Genomic DNA, 24,454 nt, shown 5'->3' with positions numbered 1-24,454 from the left:
TCTTGTTTAAACTATGGCCATAGGACTGAGTGCTTTGGCAGGCAGTTTTAAAAGGCTCCCATGGAGAGGAAGTGAAAAGACTGGGCAGAGAAACAAGGGCTGCTGCCATCTTCAAAGCACAGGGGATAGTTCAATATAGTATAAAACACAGTCCTTAGTCAAATGGGTTTCAAACAATTTTAGTGTTAAGATAACATCATTAAGAGCAGAACAGATTGTGTTCAGACCCTGCTGTTTATAATTAACACATTTTCCCCAAATACTCGGGGGCCTCTGGTAAACAGTCCTCTGCTCAGATCCATCTAGAGTAGCTTGAACATTTTCATCAGATCCCACGCTGGGCCAGCACCTGTTTTGGACAAATCCAGTGAAGCCCAAAGTCTCCTCTCCCTGGACAGTTGAAGTCAACAGAAAAACAAAGCTTGCCTTAGTCAGTGTCACCCAGTTCACAGGGTCTTCACAAGAAGTCATACAAGTACTTTATTATGTCAAAGTTCACTGTCCTGTAAATAAAAAAAAACATGAACACACACAATCAGATATTGAGTGATTACTCAAGTTTCTCAAAAACAGGAGGAGAAAATGGTGGAAATCTGGTCTTTTTCCATTCATGAGGTGGATACAATGTCACATTTTTACAGGCATAAGGATTTCTGCCTTTGAGGCGCAACTTTCCTCTCCTGTGCCAACCTGAAACAGTCTCCAAAATCCTACTCCTGCTGTGGTGAACAGCCATGAAAGTCACACACCTTGAGCTGAAATCCTTGTGCCCACAGAAACTCTGTGTTGGCAAACCCCATATCTCCACATGGAATACCTGGACCATGGTATTGACTGTGTGTACATGAAGAAGGGCAAGAGCCGTTTATTTGCTCCATTTAAGCAGTAAAACAATGTAGCTCAAGAATGAAATAATTACTAAAAAGCCTAGTATATATAGCTCACTGTTTAGAGATGCAAAGCGAAGCTCTTGCCTGCCACTGAATACTCTGTTCTTCTTCCAAACCACCTGTTTCAGCACAGCTCCATAATTTGCAGCCTGCCAATCTTGACAGTGGTTAACCCATGTTTTTTAACTACCCTTGAACAATCCAAGAATACTCAATAGGATCGAAAGGTTGAATGTATTTCTTTGGGGTTTAACGTAGAATGATACACCAGGGGAATAAAAACGAAGAATTAATTTTTTCTCCTTTCCAAATGTATTCCATTGTGCAATATTATGATTCAGACATTGAAGTTTCCTGTTCATGTGTGAGATCAGCTTTACTAGCAGTAATAAGAACAGAACATTTGAAAAACACAGCATCTACAACTGCATTTTAACTAAAGTCTAATTGGATCTCTTATTCACCATATTCACTTTTCTCTAGATTGTGCATCATTTCCTAAGTGCTTGTTTTGTATATTACCTAACCTCCCTCTTAATAGGTTATGTGAATTTATCATCTCAAAAAACTGTCTAGTTTTTCTTTGTAGATGAGGATTGGAAAACCACCTTAATAGTTGCTTAAGATGCGGCGATTGCCTGTAAGAGAATTGACTTTTGATCTGTTAAAGACCTCTGAGTCAGAAAAACAGTAAGTTACCATAAGAGTATATTATCTAGGGAACTACAACACAGAGCAGATGAAAACATTAAACAATCTGTTCCTGAACGTTCTTTATTAGCCTATTCTGTTTTTAAAAAATAAATGCCATGCCCTGGTTAATATTCTACACCTTCATTAGAGAGATTTATAATTGTTCTGGCAAACGTTCAGCTTGACAACCATGTATAAACCACAATCAATCCCTTTTCTTTAATAATGACATTATGAAAATCTCTCTCGTACTAAAAGGAAGTCCAGCAGCACTTTAGAGATCAACAAGCTTTTTGAGGTATTAAGTTTTTGAAAGTCGAAGCTTGCTTAGTCACATTTGATATCTGATGAAGAAACCTGTAACATGTGAAAGCTTAGACACCCAAAATGTTGTTGATCTCGCCAGTCCTACGAAAAGACCCAGCATGGTATAGTGGTGAAGATGTAGGACCTGAAAACTCCAGATTCAAATTCCCACTTGCCCTATGGAATCCTGCTGGGGGACCTTGGGCCAGTCACACACTCTCAGTCCTGACTTTGGCTAGTACTTGGATAGGAGACTTCCAAGATATACTACGGTCATGACACAGAGACAGGCAATGGCAAGTCACCTCCGAATGTCCCTTTGCTTTGAAACTGCTACAGGGTCACCATAAAGCAGTTGTGACCTGACAGCAAAAAGAAGTGCTGCTGGACTGAATTCTAACTGCTCTACTGTAGATGAACACCCTTCGAAACTCTCTCCCACTCAGTCACATTCCAAGTCCTAGCTGTTTGCATCACCACAGGGTGAAGTTAAGAATTAACGCTGTAGGGAATATGAAACTAATTCCACACAGAAGATTTTGCAGGAATCTCTCATTGAAGAGTAGGAATGAAAAGTTTTCAACTATAGCTTTACACACATGAAAACTTTAAATGCTTGCAGCTCCCTCTTTTAAAATGTATAATGCAGACCAAACAGGACCCACTGACCCTCAGGTCCTCTAGTCCTCCCACCCTATGCATACAGCTAGGCCAAAGGGCTGCAGAAAGTAGTACAAGGGTCACTGGGGTAAAAGCTGATGCTGGGCAAAATTGCCCAAATTCTTCCTACACCACAAGAGGTTCTCCAGCCTAGAACTGGAAGTCAAACTTTACAAACCATAAAAAATTATGATGCACCAATGATATGCAACACAGATATGGTTTGCAGCTAATTTGAAGTGTGGGAATGGGAGCCTAAACACTGACCACGGTGGTTTTGAAATCCTTTGGGCATCCAATTCTGAAAATGAATTCTCAAAATGATAAAAGAAGACATTATAAAAGAGTTAAGCTGGCATTCCTATTAAATATTATGCAAACCTTGGTGTCTGTTTTCCTCAAAGAACTCCACATCAACATTTAAAGGTTTTCCCAGTTAGAACTCTAAACCTGATATAACTCTGGTGACTCTTATTTATACAGTAAGCTAATTTTAAAGATTGTGTATGAATTAACCATGCTCAGAACACAACAAGCAAGAAGGGGCCCAGGCAAGCAATGCCCTTGTCTACATACTTCCTACATTTTGGACAGAAAGGAAAACATTTTAAACACTGTTTGCCAAGAAAGAACATGGCCATTTAAAAACAGCTTCAAATGAAAAATTGTGAGGAATTTGATTTGCCAGAAATGTACAATCAGAGTTGACACTGCAGCTGCTAACTCATGACTGATGAGAGCTACAGGAAGTTTAATCTTGGGCTTATCACTGCTAATTGCAACAGAGGTTATATGAGTGCAGTTGCGTGATCTTTGGAAAGGTGTAGATTCAGGGCTTCCGAACACCTTATTTTTTAGGTGTATGTCTAAGATGTTTTAAATAGTTACCTAAAAAAAAGAAGAAAAGCAACACACACACACAACATACAATGAAAGCACTCACCAGTTGCTATTCAGCTATAGCGCCCATTGAGTGTGTACACTCAGTGGCAAACCTGGGTTTGCTTTGAAATAATGTGTGAAATAGCTCCCTAGGAGGATAAAGAAAATTTCTTTTCCAAGCATCTCTTCCCCCACCTCTCTCATTAGCTGTATGATGTGCTTGCCTGCAATCTCTAAGAATGCCTCGATCCTCATTTCCAAAAGCCCAAGTACATGTAATTGTATTTGGACACATTCAGGCCTAAGTGGCCCTCCCACTGTTTTTAAACTGCAAAAAAAGCCACAGCACCCTTTATTTTGGAGCTTGGCTGTGATGTAGGGAGAGAATTTTCTTGATTCTTCCCCCGAGTCATTTTCTCAGTCTTAATTCTGCCACTTCCCCCATAGGGACAGTGCTCTTTGCTCCATGGCAAACCAAGCAGGTACCATACAGGTGTTAGTGTATGTTACCATGCAGAGTAAATGGCAAGGAAGAGGATTAAGGCAGTGCCCTGCACTGCGTTCCCAATGCTAATCAGTTCTCCACCCACTGCTGCTATTTGCAGTTTTTTTTAAATCCAGTCACAATTCTCCTGCTTTCATGTTGAGTTCTGCTTCCTTTGCAGCTGCTACTCTTCCCTTTCCCTGATTGTTCTTCCCATCATCTAAACGTAAACCATAAGCGCTGTAGGGGAGACTTTTCTGCATATCTGGCTCTGTAGAAAACACCAAGTCTATACTGATGGTTCTGTGTAAATAAATAATAATACAATGAAGGCTATATTACAAACAGATCTTCTAGAGCAGCCCGCCACAACATGACCAGCGAAGCTGAATGCAGTCCACCAGTCCGCCATCTTGAAAACAAGATGGTGCCCAGAGCAGACGTAGCGGTCTGGTGCTCCGGTATTTTTGGAACCTTTTTTGGATTTTTGGCAATTAGGCTATGTCTGAGGGGTTTTCCTACCCTCCACTTTCTGAGAATTACGCTGGGCACCCTGCTAAATGAACTTAATGAACTTAATGAACTTAGCAACATTAAGAAACTTCAAGCTGAAATAATGACCTGCGGCGAGGTGTGGCGGTGGGGGAAGGCTGGTGCATTCCGGCGGCGGTTCTCCAGCTACCGGTCTCAACGAGTGGTGACCCGTGGAGTAGCAGAGACAGTAGAGAGGTCTGTGGGGAGCCACTGGGACTGGCGGGATCTGGGGGGGTCAGTGGCAGGGACCCCCCGAATGGCTTACAACCGCGACCATGGTCTCGGGTCAAGATTGGGTGGAGCCCGCAATGCTCGCCCATCTCAGGAGATGCTAGGATAGACAGGGGTCAGTGGCAGGGACCCCTTTGCGGTGTGGCAGCCTCCGCTGATGGAGCCTGGAGTGTGGCAACGAGGGTGGTGGTGGCAGAGCCCCCGAATAACTTTTTGTGAGCCTTTCGCCTGTGTAACCTCAGAGAGTCCCGCACTGAGGAGCGAGGCACACCTATTACGAACATGGCAGCGGCTCTGAAAAGACGCTGGAACTCTAAGGCTGGATTCTCCTCTGCATCACGCTGCGGACTTGGTCACAAATTTCATTTCTTAAATGTGGATGCAGTAGATTTAGAGTTTTGGGTTTGGCAGAGTGTTACAATAGTGTTTAGTTAGTGATATGAGCTAGATTACAGTATATACTTGCGTATAAGCCAACCCGCATTTAAGCCGAGGCACCCAATTCTACCTCAAAAAACTGGGAAATTTTATTGACTTGCGTATACGCTGAGGGTGGGAAAGATCCATCAGGAGCCAGGGTGCTGAGCCGGCAAAGGAGCCACAGCTGGAGGAAAGGAGCGCCCCAGAAGCCTTTGGGAGGCTTTTGAAGGAGGGGCGAGGCGGCATGCACGGGTCTGGGGAGAGGGAAAGTGGCTGAAAGCATGAGAAAGCGAAACAGAGAATGCCTCCTCCCCCTCACTAACTCACACTTTCTTTCTTGCAGGCTCAAAGTTTAACGTGTTGTTTCAGGGAAGCTGCCGGCTTTCTAAGCTCTAAGTCTACAGGGAAGCTGCCGCTCGAGGCAGCCTGTCTATGGTTTCCTTAAAAGGGCAATGCTGCAGCTTTAAGAAAACCATAGACAGGCTGCCTCGAACGGCAGCTTTCCTGTAGACTTAGAGCTTGCAAGAAAGAAAGCCGGCAGCTTTCCTGAAACAATGCCTTAAACTTTGAGCCTGCAAGAAAAAAAGCGTGAGTTAGTGAGGGGGACGAGGCTTCGCCACTCATAAGTAAGCGCTGGGGCTCTGCGCGGGGGGGAGGGGGTGACCCGCGTATAAGCCGACGGGGACATTTTTCAGCCTAAAAAAAGGCTGAAAATTTCGGCTTATACGAGAGTGTATACGGTAGTTTGTATTCACTAAATTGGGCTGGTAGTGTAGTGTAGGTAGGATGTTTGTTGTTGTTAGATCGTTTTGGTTAGGTTTCTAGATTATGGTCTTACTAAGAAGTCGCCATCTATTTGTTTAACTGTGCTAGGTCAGGTAAAATTATTATGTTAATTGTAGGGAATAAGGTTACTGTAGGTGGGTTGTGGGGAGTTATATTTGAATATTGTTATGTTTTTTGTAGCTGTTCTTGCATTTGTAAATTATTGTAATGTGATGCTATTGGGAAGTGTTATGCTATAGTTGCTATGTGATTATTTATCATGCTATGTGATACTACGTGAAATATTAGGTTATTGTGATTCGGTGATGATTATATTGCTGCTGTTATGATATGTTATATTTAATGTTGGTGTTCTTATATGCTGATTTAATTGTTGTTGTTAACCTGATTGCATTATTGCTTGAATTGTTGGGCTGGGAGGCTATTGAATTAGCTACTAGCCTTATGGTTTTGTACTATTATGAGATTGTGTATTATTGTATATTACTTTTGCTGTTGTGCACGGTCCTGAGACCTCTGGGGGAGAGCGGTATATAAATTATATATCAAATCAAAATCAAATCAAATGTAAGGCAGCCCACTGAGAGCTCAACAAACATTCACGTTGTGCCGCCTGCTGGGACTGCAAAAACAAGCGCTTGGCAGACCATAACAGATGGCTGGTGTATGCTGTCCATAGTACTAAAACACAACACAACCAGTTTCTCTTTTATTTAGTTTACTGCCATCTTTTCTTCGTTCTGGACAACCCGAAGAGTCACTTCTCTAAACAGCTGGAAACTTAGTTGAAAGGTGAAGCACAATACTGTGCTTGCAGTACTACAGGATGTTAAGGAGGAGTTACCTTGAAATGCTTCTGATGAAATCTAGAGACACGCTGCATTTGTATCTTGGGCCATTAAGTATGTCGTCATGGCCTACCAAGGTTAACAGCTGTAGTGTCACAAGTGATGTGATCTAAAGAGGAAGGAGAGAAAAAGGAACTGGCTTTACTAATGCAAGCACCAATCCAAGGCAAGGTGTCCAGCAGGAACCACAAGAATTGATTTTGACAGGCAGGGTTTGGCTGTGGTTCTCGATAAAAACAGTGAACTTGTTAACGCTGTCTAGTTATTTTATTTAAGTCTGAACTACTAACAGGGCAAACAGTGTAATTTAAAAATATTGTACCTCCCAGCATTGGTAACTGTGTCCGCTAGCAGGGAAGCTAATTTTTACAATAGTTTTCAAATATTCAAGCCAAAATAGTGTGCGAGTCTTGGCCAAGCAATGCAATTAAACTTCTTTTGGGCACAGAGCTAGGGTCCCTAGGGGAGGGGAGATAGTTGTGGATTTCCTGCACTGTGCAGACGGTTAGACTAGTTGACCAGCTCTGTATTTCTTGATGTGTCTTCAAAGGTAATGAATACAAAAATTCATAAGCCTAACACTAAAAAAAAGGACCATTGCGTCCTGAAGCTTCCAGAGGAAAAGTGACCGGTGATTCCACCAATTAAACTTGAAAGAAAGGTTTCATAATTTGTCTACTAATTTGGATAGGTCCTATTCTGGATGATATGGAATCCTGTATCTCATAATTTCCCCACAATCTCTCCATGTTATGGTTTTCTATCTCTTTCTCAAGCCATGTCCTCAAGTCATGGAAATCTTGTCCATTACCAGAGAAGTAATGTGTTTTGCTGTGCTGTACCACCTCTCTGATTAGATGCTGGCCTTCATTAAATGGCTTCTTTACACCATCATGACTTAGAGCTTAAGCCCTGTTTTTGCTTTCATATGCAACAGACCAGAGAGGCCGTTACCTTTTAATTTGAAGAAATGATATGATTTCCCCTCTTTTGATACAGTATCCCTTTGTAGTCCTTTCAGTTTCATCAAGTAAGAAAGGTGTGTGATCTCATAGTGGAACCTAAACATTTTATAGCTTGTACATTTGTCTTAGGTGTCAGTATATTATTCAATAATATGAAGATCTAGGTGTGTGAGCAGTTAGTGTTAGCACCCCCTTTATATTAGGCAAACTGGATCCAACTACTAAGAACATAAGAACATAAGAACTAGCCTGCTGGATCAGACCAGAGTCCATCTAGTCCAGCACTCTGCTACTCGCAGTGGCCCACCAGGTGCCTTTGGGAGCTCACGTGCAGAATGGGAGCTACCCTTACAGAATGTTGTAGTCTTCACTAAAACTCTTATTAAGGACCCTTTTGCTTGATGTAAGGAAGGTAGTATAAAAATAGACATATTTACTGTCATGTACATTAAACAATTATACTTTGTCTCAGTATATATGGAATGTACTAAAACAGGACTGATTTTACTACTGTGCACTACACATATTATCCACATCTGTGGATTATGGTAGATAACACATGGTAACATCACAAGTCATCCTGGAATGTTTTCATTCCACTCTTCAGTTTGGTATTTGGTTGTATGTATTCCACTAGTTGTGTCTTATGTATCTATTTTCACTTGTAGGATTCTTTGAAGTCCCTGATTTGGATGCAACACAATCTTGTGAAAACATTATGTGCTAAGAATGCAATCAACTTCAACTGTAAATGTGAATTCCAGTCCAATAAAAGTTAATTATGCTTAAGGTCTACTGAAATGAATGGGACATGTTGGTCATGGCTGATTTAAATTCCATTAATTTCACTAGGACATAATTACAGCCAACTTGGTCGGAATTGGATGTAATGGCAGCAACTGGGAACAGCAGACCTTACCACATAGAGCATTGAGACCAACCAAAATACATGGGAACACAGTCCTTCCCTGTAGAAAATGGTTGCATGAACAAGCTTATACAATTCCAGCTTACACTAGTCAAAACAAATGTATGCGAGTATTCTTAATAAAGGTAGAGCACATAATAATAACCTGACATTTGCTGAGCACAATACTATATCCAGATATTAGCATTTTAGAACAATTTTGCTCACTGGCTCATTTATATAGCTATGAAACTTACTGAGCAATCCCAAACAGAGTTACATTCTTATAAGTCCACTAGAATCAGTGGGCTTAGAAGAGTCAATGCTGCTTAAGACTGCACTGTAAGTTACTCAGATCTACAGATTACTATGTGTAGAGCAAAACGAAACACCCTGTGTCTCAAGCACTTTAGAAAAGGGAAATAAATGGAAAAGCACTCAGACTGCCATTCAGAAATGACATTCAGTATGGATATTATCCAATACCTGTCCCCAGTTTGGTAGTGTTAAAAATTATTTTCGTATATTATGAACACCTCTGAATTAAGAAGAATGGCTCTTCATTAACTCAGGCCTTTTATTCAGTCAACGATAATGCGTAATGGAATAATCTGTTATTGCAACTGCTCTTTTACACCCCAGTGCACCATCACTGGCTGATCATTTTTTGCAGGGTGTGCTTGCAGCTGGCCTCTTACACTCAGAGACTACCAATGAAAAGAAGTCATATTCCACAGCAAGAACAGCTCGAGGCTCATAAACGCTCCCCGTGAACACAACTGAAGCACTGATGACTTGGAGCTGGACCCACCTAAATATTATGGAGGATGTAGAACTCAAAAATGACCTTGCCACAGCATTACAAATGTGCCACTCACTGTATTAACAACAAATGGTGACCATTATCTCCAAAATGCAGTAAAATGGAACAGAAGGTCAGCACAGCAAAATTGCTCCCTAAACCTTCGGACTATAAATTTAAAATGGCAGCAGACTAGACACCAAATTTCTGATTAATGTTTTAAGAATAACATGCTACAGCAGATACAAAGCCGTGGGTTACCATTTGAAGACAAGACAAGGACTTTTACCTAAGAAATTGCAGCTCCAGCCACTTGGTATCATGTTACAATTTCCCAGCATTAAAGGTCCCAAACAATCCAAACACAGATAAATAAATTATATTCCATTCACACATGCGAGTCTTTCAGAAGCTAGGGAAACAAACTTCTTTTAGCTTTGTTTGACTGAGGCTGCTGGGTTTTTTAAAGCATTGTTGTATTAATGTAGTGTGCAAACATCTGTTAAAAGTAACATTAAAACAACAGATCCTCAATTGAACAATTCCTAAACTGACTTCTGATGAAGTCTTTGAACTATGATGAGTAAGAAAAATCTGTCTTAAATGCATTTCAATCACTCCAAAAAATAAAGTGTTTCATAACATTTTTCTCAGTGTTAAACAGTATTTCCTGTTTTCTATTTGGAAAAAGTAAAAAAAAATTCCCCCTGGACTTCATATTTCTGATTTCATCTTTGTACAATGAAGTATTTGTTCTGTAATGTAACTATTACTATCTGAATATACTGACAACAATATTCCCTTACTTAGGCAGTGGGAACACAGAATGAAATATTGATGCAATCATTAGAATCAGTGATGTCCGATGAATAATGGTGAACATGAACTTGGGTTAAGATCATAACTTGCATATGTTCTAGATAACCCAATCACACACTTTCAATTTAGCTTTTCTTATTTCTTTATTTAATACATTTGAGTCCTTGGGAGCTTAGAATGATAAATTAGCACATACCCTGAAGCTACTGTCCTCCAGGAGGAAAAATAGGACATATTAACTATAGGGAACATTTATATACCTTTATGTAAAGAATAACTCATGATGGAGAAAACCATAAATAAAAGGCACAAAGTTCCAGGCAGAGAGAAACTGTCTAAAAATGTAAAAACATTAAAATAAGAAATTCAGCTTCTTGATCCAGAAGGTGGAATACATCCCACAGTGATCAAAAGCAAGCTACTGCCAATCCTCCACGGATAACTCAATACCATACAATACAATATAATAACCTTTATTAGGCATAAATTAAAAAGTTATTTACGATCCAACCAGGAACCTTTGATCAAGAGGTGGCAGTAAATTGACAAAAGTAAAACAAGTTAACAAAAGGAAATAAAAGTTAAATCTTCAATAAAATATTATATTTTAAAAATGGATAGGAGCATAATTTTACAACGTTAAAAGTATAAATAAGTGTTAAAAAGCCCATGGCTATATCTCTTTTGAAGAATGTACAAATACCTGTAAAAGAAACTTCGCAACTTCTTCAAGAATCTCAGCATCACTACTATTGAGGAAAAAAGGCCAAGTTAGATGCTACAATGACCCCAGATTTGTCAGCAGATACACTAACTTTTTTGTATTTTGGGCAATAAAATATGGCTGATTGATTCCAGCTGATTCAGGCAGAGATCACAGACTCTATTCTGGAGCAGAATTAACATAAAGCGGCCAAGAGCGATGGCTGATGGAAAAACATTAAACCTTGCCCTAGTTAAGATCCAAATGGTGGCAAAAGAGAAGCAAGTTAGCTGTAAGCTAGGCAAAAAAGGGTTATGAGGAACATATGGCTGCAAACATCAAGACCAGCAACAAGCAGTTTTTCAAGTATATCAAAAGTAGGATGCCAGCGAGGGAAGCGGTAGGTCCATTAGATGACGAAGGAACAAAAGGTGTGCTAAAGGATGGCAGGAAGATTGCAGAGTAGCTGAATGCTTTGCATCTCTCTTCACCCAAGAGGAGGTGAGGAAAGTTCCTGCACCTGAACCAAGCTTCTTAAGAGGCGAATCCAAGCTTGAGGTACTGTACCCAACTGATTGATCACTGAAAAAAGGGAGGCCAAAAGAGGAGACCACCAATCAGAGAAGGCTTTGTAGAACTCAGGGGGAACAAGATGTGGGCCTGGGGCTTTGTGAGATTTTAGCTGGCTTATGAGTTAATTTCTGCAGCAGAAACTCTAGGCCAGCTATTTACACATTTTCAGGGATTCAGATCACACCAGAGATTGTTTCCAACTGCCACTTTAAATAGGTCCTTGAAGTACAATAGCCATGACTGAGAGTCAGTATTGGACATTGATTGAGTTAGGTTGCATGTACCACTGGATACGATTGACCAGAAAGTTCTGGTCTCATGCCTCGTGGCAGCCAGAATGAGTGAGTCCCACAATGTTTTTCCGTCTGTTTTCTCTAATCAGAGCCAACAACTGGGTTCTTAGGAAGAAATATTCTCCAGGGATTTTGGACTTTACACATGCCCTAGTACTCGCATAGATTCCCCTGATTTGATTTTTGATCATATAGCACACTCTATTGAGGCCACCACCACCATGCCCAATAGGTTTTTTGGCTGAGGTTGTTTGAGTAGTTGCCTGTTCACATATAAAATCAGCCAACAGTGACATAATCGTAATAAACCAGGAGAGGTAGGTGTCAGGATTTTTGATCTGATGGTGCTTAGAGATGAAGAAAGAAACAGGTGTCTAACCTTAGCCTCGATGTGACTGTTCCACTTAATTTTGGGGGCAGAGATAGGGAAAGGGGTAGTAACCAAGGTATTTGGAGGTGGCAGTTACAGGTAAAAACAGAGGGGCACAGATAACTCCATAGGCTGAAAATAAATTCAAACCAGGTGTAATAAAACAATGGATTAAGGCTCCATACGATGCAAGAAAGTGAACAAACTTGCATCAAGATGAAACATAACAAGTGATTCACCTGTCAGGTTTAAAATCCTTATGACGTACTTTCCCTCAGATGGGTTGTGGAATCCCAAATGCTTCACAGTCTGCTGTGACAGAGCTTTTGTTCAGTTCTGTTTTTTGGAGAAGCTGCTGGTGTGCATGTGCAGCAAGCATGCTCCTGCCCCTTTGCGCATACAGAGAGAGGAGCAGCAGGATAGTGAGATGGACTCAGCTTGGAGGGAATTCCTTTTTAGCACAGCCAGGTTCAAAGTTACGTCCTCTCTTCTGCAGAAGCTCTCCCTTCCCTCTGCTCAACACAGCTTGGCCCATAAAAATTCTTCTTTGCCTGCCCTCACTGTTCACTGGCATATGGCACAAAGACGTTTTGTAGGGTGGGAGGGGGGCTATTCATGGTACAAGAATAGGCAAAGAGCACTGGACCAAACAATGAAAAGGAAAGAGATTCAGTAGAGCAGAAGAAAAAAAATAAGGTAAGGTAGAATTCTGTGGGGAATAAAGGTCTGACTTGACTTGTTCTTCACTATGATATATATCTTCTGATGATCAGTTTGCATTTCCTGCTTCTGGCTCTCTTGTCTGCTGCCTATAGGTCTAATGCAAGGTCATAACCTTAGATCCTGCTATATCACACAACCCTTATATCATGGGTTTGCCTGTCAGGTATTTGCAGCTCAGTGTGCCCCATGCTGCTGCCTGGGACTCAAGTTGGGCTCATGGTCTAGACACATTTTAAGATCAGTGGTTGACATCATGATTCTGAGCCTGCAGACCTACTGAAGTACGTTGTACTGTAAGCACTGCTTGTTCAATGTCTTGATTCACTTTAAATCAACTTATAACTAGTAACCAAAATGGAGTTCTTTTTTTGTTTTCAGGAAAGAAACCCAAAATAGAGCTTTTATTTGGTCTCCTCATATTCAAAAACGCCCCACTGCTGCTGGTAGTTAAATTTATACAGATGTTAAAACCAATAGTATGTAACAAAGGCTCTGTGAAAACCAGCTGTCATTTTGAAAACACATTTTAGAGAAAATGGAGAACTAGCCCCATGGAATTAAATTCAACAATGCTTGCACAAATTAAGCTGGTACTTTTTTTAAAAAAAAAGCTGCTCATGTAGTTGGCAGCAAAGCTGCCCTGAATATACTGTCAGGAATACCAAGAATATTGCGGAGGGAAAATGGAATCAACATTCACACTTTTGTTGTTCAAACTGCCCACTATGAGGAACGATAAGCCTCTCTTTTGATCTTCTCAATGTTTAATTCACAGGAACAGCGTCAGCAGTTTTGGATCGGCGCAGTGGAAAAATTCATTGTAGTGGCTGGCTGTGTGGCTGCTGATCATGCAATCCTGCACAACGTTATGCCAGTCTAACCACTCTGATGGCCTAGGATTGCATTATTGCTGCATTGGTTTGAAAGTGCAGTTCCCGAGGTAGGAATACGACCTTCCGTAGCAAAAGAGGTGCATGCCATTGAGAAATACAGACCCTTTCTCACAGGAAAGGAAAGCTGCAAGCTCCTTCTGTGGGAGCTCCACCATAATTGAGAGAGAACCTGTTTTGTAAGTTGATGCACTCTTCTTCAGTTGGACAATTATTGGTGGGACAGCATGGCAAAGAACGGCAGGACTGTGCATTCCTGGCATCCTTGGACATTTGAAGAGAAGAAATAGTTTTCAAATGTTTAAGGGTGCAAGTCACAACTGCAATCCAACAAAGAGTGTGCAAGCATCTCCACTCATTGTGTCTGGGAGGTGGGGAGAGACTGCTTCTTTACAGATAAAAACATGTCTAGTTCACTTTCACAATAATTTGTAAGAAAACCCAAGGGTTTTTTTTAAAACGTAGGAAATGCCTTATATTAAATGAAATTGTTTGAAATCTCTCAGCACCCTTCATAATAGGAGGACAGTGGGAACTGGCAGCAGTTCTGCCTCCTACTCCTTACTGGTGTTGCTGTGTGGCGTTCTTGACCCAGTCAGGGCCTGAGAAGTGGAAGAAGGCAATGGCCAATGTGGAGGGCAGCCATTTCGAATCACTTCCAGTGAAAAGTTCTTTTTGCTCACAGTGGCCTCAGAATATGATTCCCACCATAATGCCACAGAAGTGCAGTTCAGCAAAGTGATCAAATCTTTCTTTTACAGCTTGTCAAGCCTCAACTTCAAATATGATTTAAAGAGCCTTGAAGATGGTAAGGCTTGAGCTCCTTTTCCCTTCATAATAAGTATATAAATCACTGAAATCTTTGCACAGATCTACACTTCTGGCATTGCCATTAAGGGAATGTATGACGCTGGATGCCATCATTTTTTGAAATACATTGTTAAATAATTGTTGCTGGTAACCCCTTTAAAATTAATGAAGACTGTAGTGCTATATTAAAGCAGAAACATAAGATTATTATTGCTTGAAGCAAACACTTTTTTCAAATTAAGATTTTGAAGATGCAACAGATTAGTTTTTAATACTCACCTGTAACTGCAATACTGGTTAGATCATTTTAAAGGTTCAGTACCTTTTATACTGACAGTTGAGTTTTGCAGTTAATGGGCAGTTTAATCAGATTATGCTACTAAAGTGGGAACTATGAAATTAGTTAGACTGGTTGTGGTGGGTTTTCCGGGCTGTGTGGCCATGGTCTGGTAGAAAACCACAACTAGTTGAATCCGGTCATGAAAGCCTTTGACAATACACATTAGTTAGAGTTTACTACTGAATGTGAATGGAGCCATCTCAACGGACGGTCAAATTCTAAATTAGTTTTGTGCCCCTGGACTGTTCAATAATGAGACTGATGATTACAGATTATTTTTTAAATTATGAAACAGCATCAAGGAAAAGCATTTAGACTTCTGTTGCCAGCTACATCTCTCTTCTGCTGAGGCTCTGGTTAATCCAGTTGGGGATTTGGTGAGACTGGACCATCCTGACAATACTCTGCCTCTGATGAGTCCTTGCTGGCTGAGAGTGGGCCCGTGACAATTTGACTTGACAGCAAAAAAAAATTGCTAGCCATTTTGGGTTTCCGTTGGAAAGAACATTGGGATATAATGTCTGTAATGCTCTGGAGCCTATTTTATATGCTTCATAAGGGTTGTTGTTGATGAAACATTGGGATATAAATATGCTAAATATATGGTATGCCTGCCTCCAGACTTCCAGAAAGTTATTTAAACCTATCAAATTTATTTACAAGACCTTGTACATGTAAAAAAGGGCAGACACATTCAAATTAATAACAACAAAAATCTTGATGGCTTCTAAATGGATCCTAACTATCACTCTATCATTGGCAAAATGAAATTAATGGAGCAGGACTTTACTCCCCACATCTCCACTCCAACCTGCAGGACCCCTCTTGACAGTCTTTTCTTGGGGGGGGGGGGGGAATTCTCAGAAAAATCATAGTGTGCAAAGGAGGATCTGCAGTTGGGGGGCACACTAGCAGAGGCAGCTATCTAGTCCACCCAAAAAGTGCAAGCAGCCACCTAGGATCCAAACATTATAAAAACCATTATTGAGAAAACATACCGTATATGCTCGCATATAAGCCAAGTTTTTCAGCCCTGTTTTAAGGCTGAAAAATGTCCCCTCAGCTTATACACGAGTCAGCTCTTCAGGCCTCTGCCGAGGCTGGGGGTGTGGCCAGGACGACCTGCGGCTGCACAAGCCACTTGTTGCTGCCCTCCTCAGAGGGTGAAGGGGAACCCTGGCTGTCTGGGCTTCCTCAAACCCCGGGAGGCAGAGGGAGCTCCTTATTTGGGCAGTGACATCAGGGGTAGTCACTGCCCAAATAAGGAGCTCCCTCCACCTCCCAGCTGGCTGGGCTTCCTCAAACCCAGCTTGGAGGTGGAGGGAGCTCCTTATTTGGGCAATGACATCGGGGGGAGTCACTGCCCAAATAAGGAGCTCCCTTTGCCTCCCAGCTTCCCACCTTCGGCTTATATGCGAAGTATAAATAAGTTTTCCCAGGTTTTGGTAGTAAAATGAGGTGCCTCAGCTTATACACAGGTTGGCTTATACATGAGTATATAGGGTACTGATTTTCCTTTAAATGTATTCTGTAAGCTTTTTTTTTTTTTTGGTGATGTCTGCATTTTTTCTCACAATGATGATTGCAGAAATGTTCATGTGGACTTGACTTTTCTCCACAACAGATGAAGTCAGGTGAATCATTTTAGGACCCATTCAACAGAATTGCCCTATTTGACCTCCAAGCCTAATCCCATCCTCTGGCTTCTTCACACTCTAGTAACAAATCAAGCCTAGTTATGGTAAAACTCATGCAAAGATTAACAGTCCTTTTCCCATGCTAATCACTAGTGGATATACACCCCATCAGAAAAAAGTTGCCATCAGATAATCAATCACACCGTCTTTTTATACACCACAAAAGGCAATCAGTCACAAACATTCTCTCACCAGACATGAGCTCTGGACTTTGAAGCGGGATTTGAAGTAGGACAGGTTCTTGTGTAAGCCCTATACACTGTACTTCTACTGAAAACTGCGGCTGTTCTACAAGTGCATTCAAGTCAATTTAACCCACAATAGTTTAAGATCTTGCTTGTCTCACTATCTTGATCTGTCAGCATCTTCAGACTTTCCACTCCGATGGTACCTGATTTTTATGAATGACTAATGCATCTTCTTCATCACCTCTAGCTTTCCTCAACTACTTTTGTTCATTTTCTCTCATCAAAAGTAAAAGTACTAAAAAAAGCAGTACCAAACTTTCAATCATTTTTGAATCATTATTAATTTAAAATCCCTCTTCACTTATTAATGGTTCTTATTCTCTACACATTGCATCTTCCTTCCTTGAAAATTGGAAAAAGCCCAGTTTTCATAATGTCTGGTGGTTGCTAGCATTAACTCATCTTGATTTATAATCTATACCTGCTTACGTATTCTCATTGCAAGCCTTACCTAAAAACTGTGTAGCTATCTTTTAAAAATAGTTATTATTCTCATATCTTGCTCTTATAAAGGTCTAACTGATTCAACTTACTGATCAGGTCTATGCCTACTTAAAATTCCATGATGCAGCAACTAGTGTTCCTTGACCATTCCTTGAGTGTTACACACCAAGATAGGCCTTGGTGTATGCATAGGACTGAGTAATTCTGAGTAGGACTCAAGGCCCTGCTAGCCAACTTGCTGCATGCAAATGGTTCTCTCATATTTGTGAACATTAGTCAGATTATATTCTGCCACAGATTTTTCCCTTATCTATTTCTACTGAATCAATAACTAGATATTGTAGCAATATACAGACCTTATAATTTTTATAGGTGCCATTTCCTCCACTGCCAGTGTCAGAAAGGCATGTCCTCTCTGTGCTATTTTCTTATCTGTAAAATGGAGTGGAACTTTATAAGAGGAAAAGCATACCCCAGATGATTGCAGTAAATGTTGAGTCATTTACTTATAACACTTTTAAATAAATTTATAAAGGTCGTTATGGGGAACACCAAGTCTTCCTGTGCCTTCTGTTCTATTATTTTACGGAGGAAAAATGTTGTGGGGGTAAATTTTGCATGCAAGTAGTCCCAGATAAAATCCCAGGCATCCCCAGTTTAAAAAACTCAGATAACAGCTACTGTTGCGACCTTTCTGTATCAGAGATCTCAGGAAGCCACGGCCAGTCAGAATAGACAGCACTGAACTAAAAAAAGCAATGGAATGGCTTGGTATAAGGGATGTTCATCTGGCTATTTTTTACTTCCAAGTAAAAGACTAACTGATTATACTTTGGTTACATGACAAATGGTTTAGAGCTCTAAAGCACTTTTAAAAATCTGCAGAAATTTATTCTGATTTTAAAAATACATACTATGATGACTAGATGCCAAGAACAGGGATCCTGCATGCATAATGGTCAGAACAAACCCGTTTTTGCTAGTTGAAGAGGTACCCTGATAATTTTTAGTTTTATCTTTAAATGAAGCAGAGAGTCATAAGTTCAAATGTAGGCCACCGTTTCTTTAAGAATGTCAATCTAGCCTCTAATTGAATGCAGTGATGCATCTCCCCAGTAATCATCAACCTGCCTTTTCTAAAGCATTCATAGGTCAACATAATTAATAGACTACAGAATATTGGAGAAGCTCCTTAATATTAGGTCTCCCATAAGGGACTTCTAAATAAAATTTTCATTTAAAAAATCAAGCTTAATGTATACAGCTTTGCTTCCTTCCTTTTTTTTAAAGTGTGAAAAGAATGTGTTAATTGCTGTCTATTTTTAAAGGATTATGATAATTAAATGTTGAAAGAATATTGATCCAATCTGGCACAAGGAAACAAGATATTAATCAAGCCTAATTACAAAACACCACCCACACACCAAGAGGATTTTTCTGGTTATACATGTTTTTTAAAATATGCAAACATTTTTCAAAAACTATTTTGGGAGAGGCTTTGGTACACACAATATGTGGAACCTAGTTTGAAACAATAGATTTTAAAAATAAAACCACGACATGCTATGTTGAGAATCTCTCAATATTTCCAAAACAAATTAGAAGTCAGCATGATCCGAAGAGTCGAATGTGGGAGTAGAGGAAAACTAGATACACTGCAGCTTAGCCAAGAGTTCAAATAGCAGATCCAACTATTAAACAGCAATATTTACCAGCTTGATAGTGGTTGCAAATAAAAACTTAGGGCTGCTGGGAGGGTGGGAAGGGCTTGGCACTTTGGGGTGGGTGGAAGATGGGTGCTGGGTGGAGGAGCATTTGCTCTGCCACCCGGCCTGTTTGGGGAGGTGAGAGGACTTCTGGCAGCCCGCAGAGCAGCGGATCGAATATCGGGGCGACGAACTCTGATCAATGAGGGAGCGTCGAGGGTTCGTCATTGTGACATTCGATTCCTTAGCGCTTTATTATTTAGGATATTCATTTCTCCCTATGTAACGTGCTTTAGATTAAGCTGTTGTAAATAAAAATGCTTTTCCTTGTTTCACAAAGCAAAACAGTGTTCAAAATACTTCCCATGTTCCTAACAGCTCACACACGCACCAAGGGGATGAGGGGTGGAATAAGAGTTGATGAATTCTTTACTCTGCATATGAAGAAAGACTTTACTAAACCACTAGTGACAGGCTGAGTTTTGTTTGGTGGTGCTAGAACTGAACAGAAAAGCAGAACCAAAGACAAAAAATAAGTAAGGAGACATGACAGAGGTTTAAAAGATCATGTATGGAGTGGAAAGCGTGGACATGGAGAATCCTTTGTCACTCTCCCATAATACTAGAATCCAGGGTCATTCACTGAAGCTGAAGGGTGGGAAATTCAGGGCATATGAGGAAGTACTTCTTCAGAAAGTGCACAGTTAATTTGTGGAACTTGCTGCCACAGGATGCGGTCATAGCCGCTAACTTGGAACACTTTAAAAGGTCACTGGGCAAATTCATGGAGGACTGGACTATCAATGCCTCCTAATCATGACGGATATCTATTCTATCCAGTACCAAAGGTAGTACACCTCCTTAAATCAGTTGCTGGAGAGCATAGACAGGATGCTACTGTTGCATATTTCCTGTTTGCGGGTTTCCTAGAAGAACAGGTGGGCCATTGTGTGAACAGAATGCAAAACTAGATGGGTCTCATCCAGCATGGGTCTTCTTCTGTGCTTTTGACAGGAGGGAGGAAAATGCCCCTCAGACATACGTATGCACATGCAAGCCACTGCACTACCTAGACTGAGCTTTGACAGATCCAGCAATCCCCTGAATGTCTTCCTCCAGTCAAATGAACCTTCCTCCAACTTACGTGGCTTTTCTTTTCTGCAAAAAGTCACTTTATTTTATTTTTTCACTAATACCCTGCCATATCTCTACGACTCAAGGTGATATGGAAAAATGTATTTCTTGAGTGTGAAGGTCACACTACAGAAAATGGGACAGAGAGAAAAGAGGAACTAAAGGGAGGAAAGAACAGGGAACTAGGCCTGTGGTAGCCAGAAACACAGGATATTGATGCATGTTTTTGCCACATATAGAATTAGCTGATTTCCTAATAAAAGTATTATGTGCTCGCTTAGCTAATGCCTGCATGTGGAAAGCCCCTGATGTATCAAGGGGATATGTGTTAAAAGCTGATTGGTCAGATTGTGAACCTCGTGTCCACTTGAGGGGTGGGCAAGAGGGCAGAGCAGGGGCCTTAAAAATGAGCTGTGCTGCGCCACAGACTTTAGAGAGCCGCACCCACCAAAGTACCCTCTCTGCACATCTGCAGTCATGACTAGAATAAACTGCTTACTGCTGTTCGTGAGTATTTTTGGGCAGAAAATATTCCATAACAAAGGTGACTTACAATAAAACAATCAATACAATAAATATACTATAAATATAAACATTTAAATCAGCATAAATAACATGAATTTTAAAAAAGATACACAGATGGCATAAAAACAATCCAAAATGGGAGCACAAAAACCAGAATGCACATGCCACATCCGAACGAAGGAAGGCTTCAAGTTTTGCTCTGTGGAACTATCACATAGGAATAGCATCCACCTCAACACATTCAATAGACAATGTCACATTTCAATTATTACAAAACCACTTCTGCAATATCATTTTTATCTAAAAGCATAATCCTTACCATGCTTTCCTCTGATGCAAGTCCCCCTGAATTCAGCAGTGCTTGTCACCAAATAAGAATAGTTTGGATTGCAGTCCTCCTATGCCAGAACTTCTGTATTTTGATCCCACCCCCTCCCCGCTCTGTACCTGATCAGGATGGACATATCTGGGTTGAACATGCTTTTCACCTAGTGGAACTACCAAGATTAAGTCCTCTAGAACAACCACCTGGGGAAGCTATCGGGAATATGGTAAGGAATTTTGGCTGGTTCTAGCTCTGCACATGGAAGCTTACCTCCCAATGACTGTGAAAACTATTCCAATATATTTGTAGACTACCTGGAAGACCTTAACTGTGGAAAGTCACGATAAATAATTTTGAAATTATCACTGAAATTAACAGAAATCGGTTCCAGAAAGGCTGTTTTTTTGTGTGTTGCCGAAAAAAAGATAGTTCTTTGGCATCTTACAGACTAACGTTTTTGTAGTTTGAACTTTCATAAAAATTAACTTGCAACATCATCCAAGTTCTGTTGACATATACAGAGATATCCAAAAAGAGTGCTTAATTAGTACATCACATCCAAAGCCCTGGCCAGCTTCTGACTGAGGACCAGCATTTTTGTGACATTCTTTCCACTGGTCCCTTCAGTGTCTTAGAAACCTGCACACTTTCTATACCTGTGAGTTTCTTCCTCTGGTACTGCAGGCATGTAGAGTGTTCTATTTGATATGATAGTGGGAACTGTTTCTCAACAACTACCACTGTCATAGTGCAAGGACTCCTTGGAGATTCCAAACAAATACAGGTCATGGGAGGTAGAACTGCTTTAAGATTTGGAATCACACAAAATTTTGAAGTCCCCTTACTGATTTGAGCATGAGGCCCTTTCAAAAGCAAGTCATCTAAGTCAGGGACTACAATTCCCATCACCCCCTGCTGGCATGGCATGAACATCTGAAGTGCCAGAGTTGGACACCCCTGATCTAAATTATCTCTTAAAACATGAGTGAAAAGTTGATCCTGTTGGACAGATCTCCTTACTAAATCTCCTACTAGAAAGAGAAGGCAGATATAGCAAAATTATGGATTACTTAACAAAGGTCTTTCTTCATTGCTAGGCTTGGGTGAAAATACCAAGTTAGACCCAAGACTTATGAATTCCAAAAGTTCTTTATTCAAGTCATTTCAATAGGGTTCAGGATACAAATGACTGCACAGTTCTTAACTCTCCAGGTTCTGGAGTAGCTCACTCATGCAGCAACAAGTATGGCATAGAAAAAGAGAGATGGTGTATATGCTACCCAATACATTCCATTTTAGTAACAAGATCATTTCTCTACCCCTTTAAAGATCTGAGCTAAATAGCATGAATTTCATCATAGATAACCATGCTTCAGCCAGGAATAAGATGTCTAAACTGAGAGTCACACAAAGACCTAGGGAAGAGGTGTGACTGTGGTATGTGTTATTCACCCTGCATGAGAATAAACACAGCAGAAATAAAAACAGGAAATCCAACACACATATTCAGTAATACTGTCTTTGGTTTGCAGGCACTAAAAATGGAGCTTGGGTACTCTCAAAAAGCAGTAGCCACAATTCCTCAATACAATAGTATAAAGTGTTGGGTTAAGACTGTAAAGTAAGCAAGTGTCTGCTGAGTGGATGAAATCAACAAGGAGCTACAGGGTCCCATTTTAAAACAGAAAAATAAGGCCAGGATAAGAAGAGGCAGAGGAAGCAGGATGCCAGACCATCCGTGGTCCATCCGTGACAAATATGCCCAAGCTCAAGCCTGCACACTGCAACGAGGTTTAAGGTTTTATGCAAACATCGCTCCCCACCAGCGGAGGAAATCACTTGTACAATTACTCTGCTGTGAACTGGGTAAAAATCTGCCTTTGTGAGCAGACCCAGTTACAAATCAGCATGAGGGGGCAGGAATCAGGCCTTTCTTAAGGTACAAGTGTATGCTGCAGGGGGTTTGCATTAGTAATAGCCACTTCTAAAGCAATAACCACATTCCATGATGCAAAGTTCCTGGTCCCGCTTGTACTAATTAGCCATGTAATATTAATAGCAGCTTAACCTTCTCATCCCTTTAAGTACACACACAACATGTAACTAATTGGAAGAAGGTAGAAAAAAAGTCTAGCCTATGAAAGCACGCTGAAAAGCAATCTACTTGCTATCAGTTGTCCGGCATTTTCGTTCTGATGAAAGCAAGCCATTACCATCACATAAATAGGCATGAAACACAGCCAGTGCTTCATTTCAAGCCAGGCTACTCTTCTAACACTACTTATGTAAATCAAAGTCCTATAATGACTGACTTGAAAAGTATGCAGGAGGGAGAGGCAAGTTTTGCATTTAAAGTTGATGCTTACACTTGTGCCACCGGCTGAACACAGATGGACTGCGTGGCCAATTTGTGCACATGCAAATAGCCTTTAGGTAAAAGATAAAATAAAATAAAGGCAATCCATTCAAACTGCTGAGAGGGCAGGGCAAACAGTGGCCTCTACAGTCGCAGATTGGTACAGGGACAGAGGGATTTCTGTCAACACAGGGCCAAATTAAAAATATAACATGGGACCTAGGCATCAAGCAAACAGGACACAAACAAGAGTACATTTTGCTATCCAGTCTCAAACAGTTGTAGCCTAAAAGACTTCACATGATTTCAAAGGATAGCCTCAGCTGTGCAGAGGTCAAGTCAAACAGATATGCTGAATGAGTCCCAAGCTGAAACTTAAGATTCTCAAAGGGGGGGGGGGGGGTTGGATCTGACTTGTGAAATGTGGGGATAGTGGGAGTTACTACTTGCCTCACTAGTACATACAGGTTTCTCTGACAACAGCAGATCCTGGAAGCTATTTCAGGTTGGGGAAATGGTGCATAGAGGAAGACTCAAGCCCCATCTCCCCACGCACCATAGTCTCAAGCCACACTTACAGATCTGAGAATGTAAATCCCAACTGGGAACTCCCAGAGCATCTGGGGTGGATGTATTGAATAGTTAATCTCTGAAGCTTCAATGTTATCAGATTGTTTATTGTTATCAAAAAGGGGCATGGGAACCTGTCACTAACAAGGGAATAATGGCCACTGTGCATATTTTTTTAAAGTTCCAAAGTAATATTTCTAATCTTTGCCATTTTACATACATTTCAACAACCCTTTAGTAGAAAGAGCAACAAAAGCAATAAAATCAGCAAACTGGAATTACAAATGTATATCTTCTGCAGCTACCATAACAAAGACTTCAACCTACTGCTTGGGAAGTGTTTGATATATTTAGGCGAATGGCATGGAAGTCAGCAATTTGTAAGAATAAGAGTTTCATTAATGAAAAAATCTTGGTTCCTCAGAACTATGCAGAGGAGAGGCTAGGGAGTGGTCATGGCTCAGTGACAAACCATCTTCTCGGCAGGAAGTCCAGGTTCAGTTCCTAACATTTCCAGCTA

At 40.7% G+C, this 24,454-nt stretch overlaps 1 protein-coding gene across 5 annotated transcripts in view; it reads right to left on the bottom strand.

The window, feature by feature from the left end:
• ORC5 (origin recognition complex subunit 5) overlaps positions 1-24,454 on the bottom strand; it is a 97,105-nt gene that overhangs the window by 5,237 nt on the left and 67,414 nt on the right. For 4 of the 5 annotated variants that reach the window (XM_048501340.1, XM_048501341.1, XM_048501342.1 and 1 more), the window contains 2 exons: positions 6,731-6,843; positions 427-503 (listed from right to left, as the gene is read on the bottom strand). In XM_048501340.1, coding sequence (XP_048357297.1) covers positions 458-503; positions 6,731-6,843 — 159 coding nt within the window. In that variant the 3' untranslated portion in view covers positions 427-457. The remainder of the gene's footprint in view (positions 1-426; positions 504-6,730; positions 6,844-24,454) is intronic. The other variant, XR_007244870.1, reaches the window with a different exon arrangement.

Source organism: Sphaerodactylus townsendi, linkage group LG06 (assembly GCF_021028975.2).
Source record: "Sphaerodactylus townsendi isolate TG3544 linkage group LG06, MPM_Stown_v2.3, whole genome shotgun sequence".
NCBI classification, from domain to species: Eukaryota; Metazoa; Chordata; class Lepidosauria; order Squamata; family Sphaerodactylidae; genus Sphaerodactylus; species Sphaerodactylus townsendi.
Note: the sequence above shows the minus strand (reverse complement) of the source record. Positions and strands in the feature narration are given on the sequence as shown.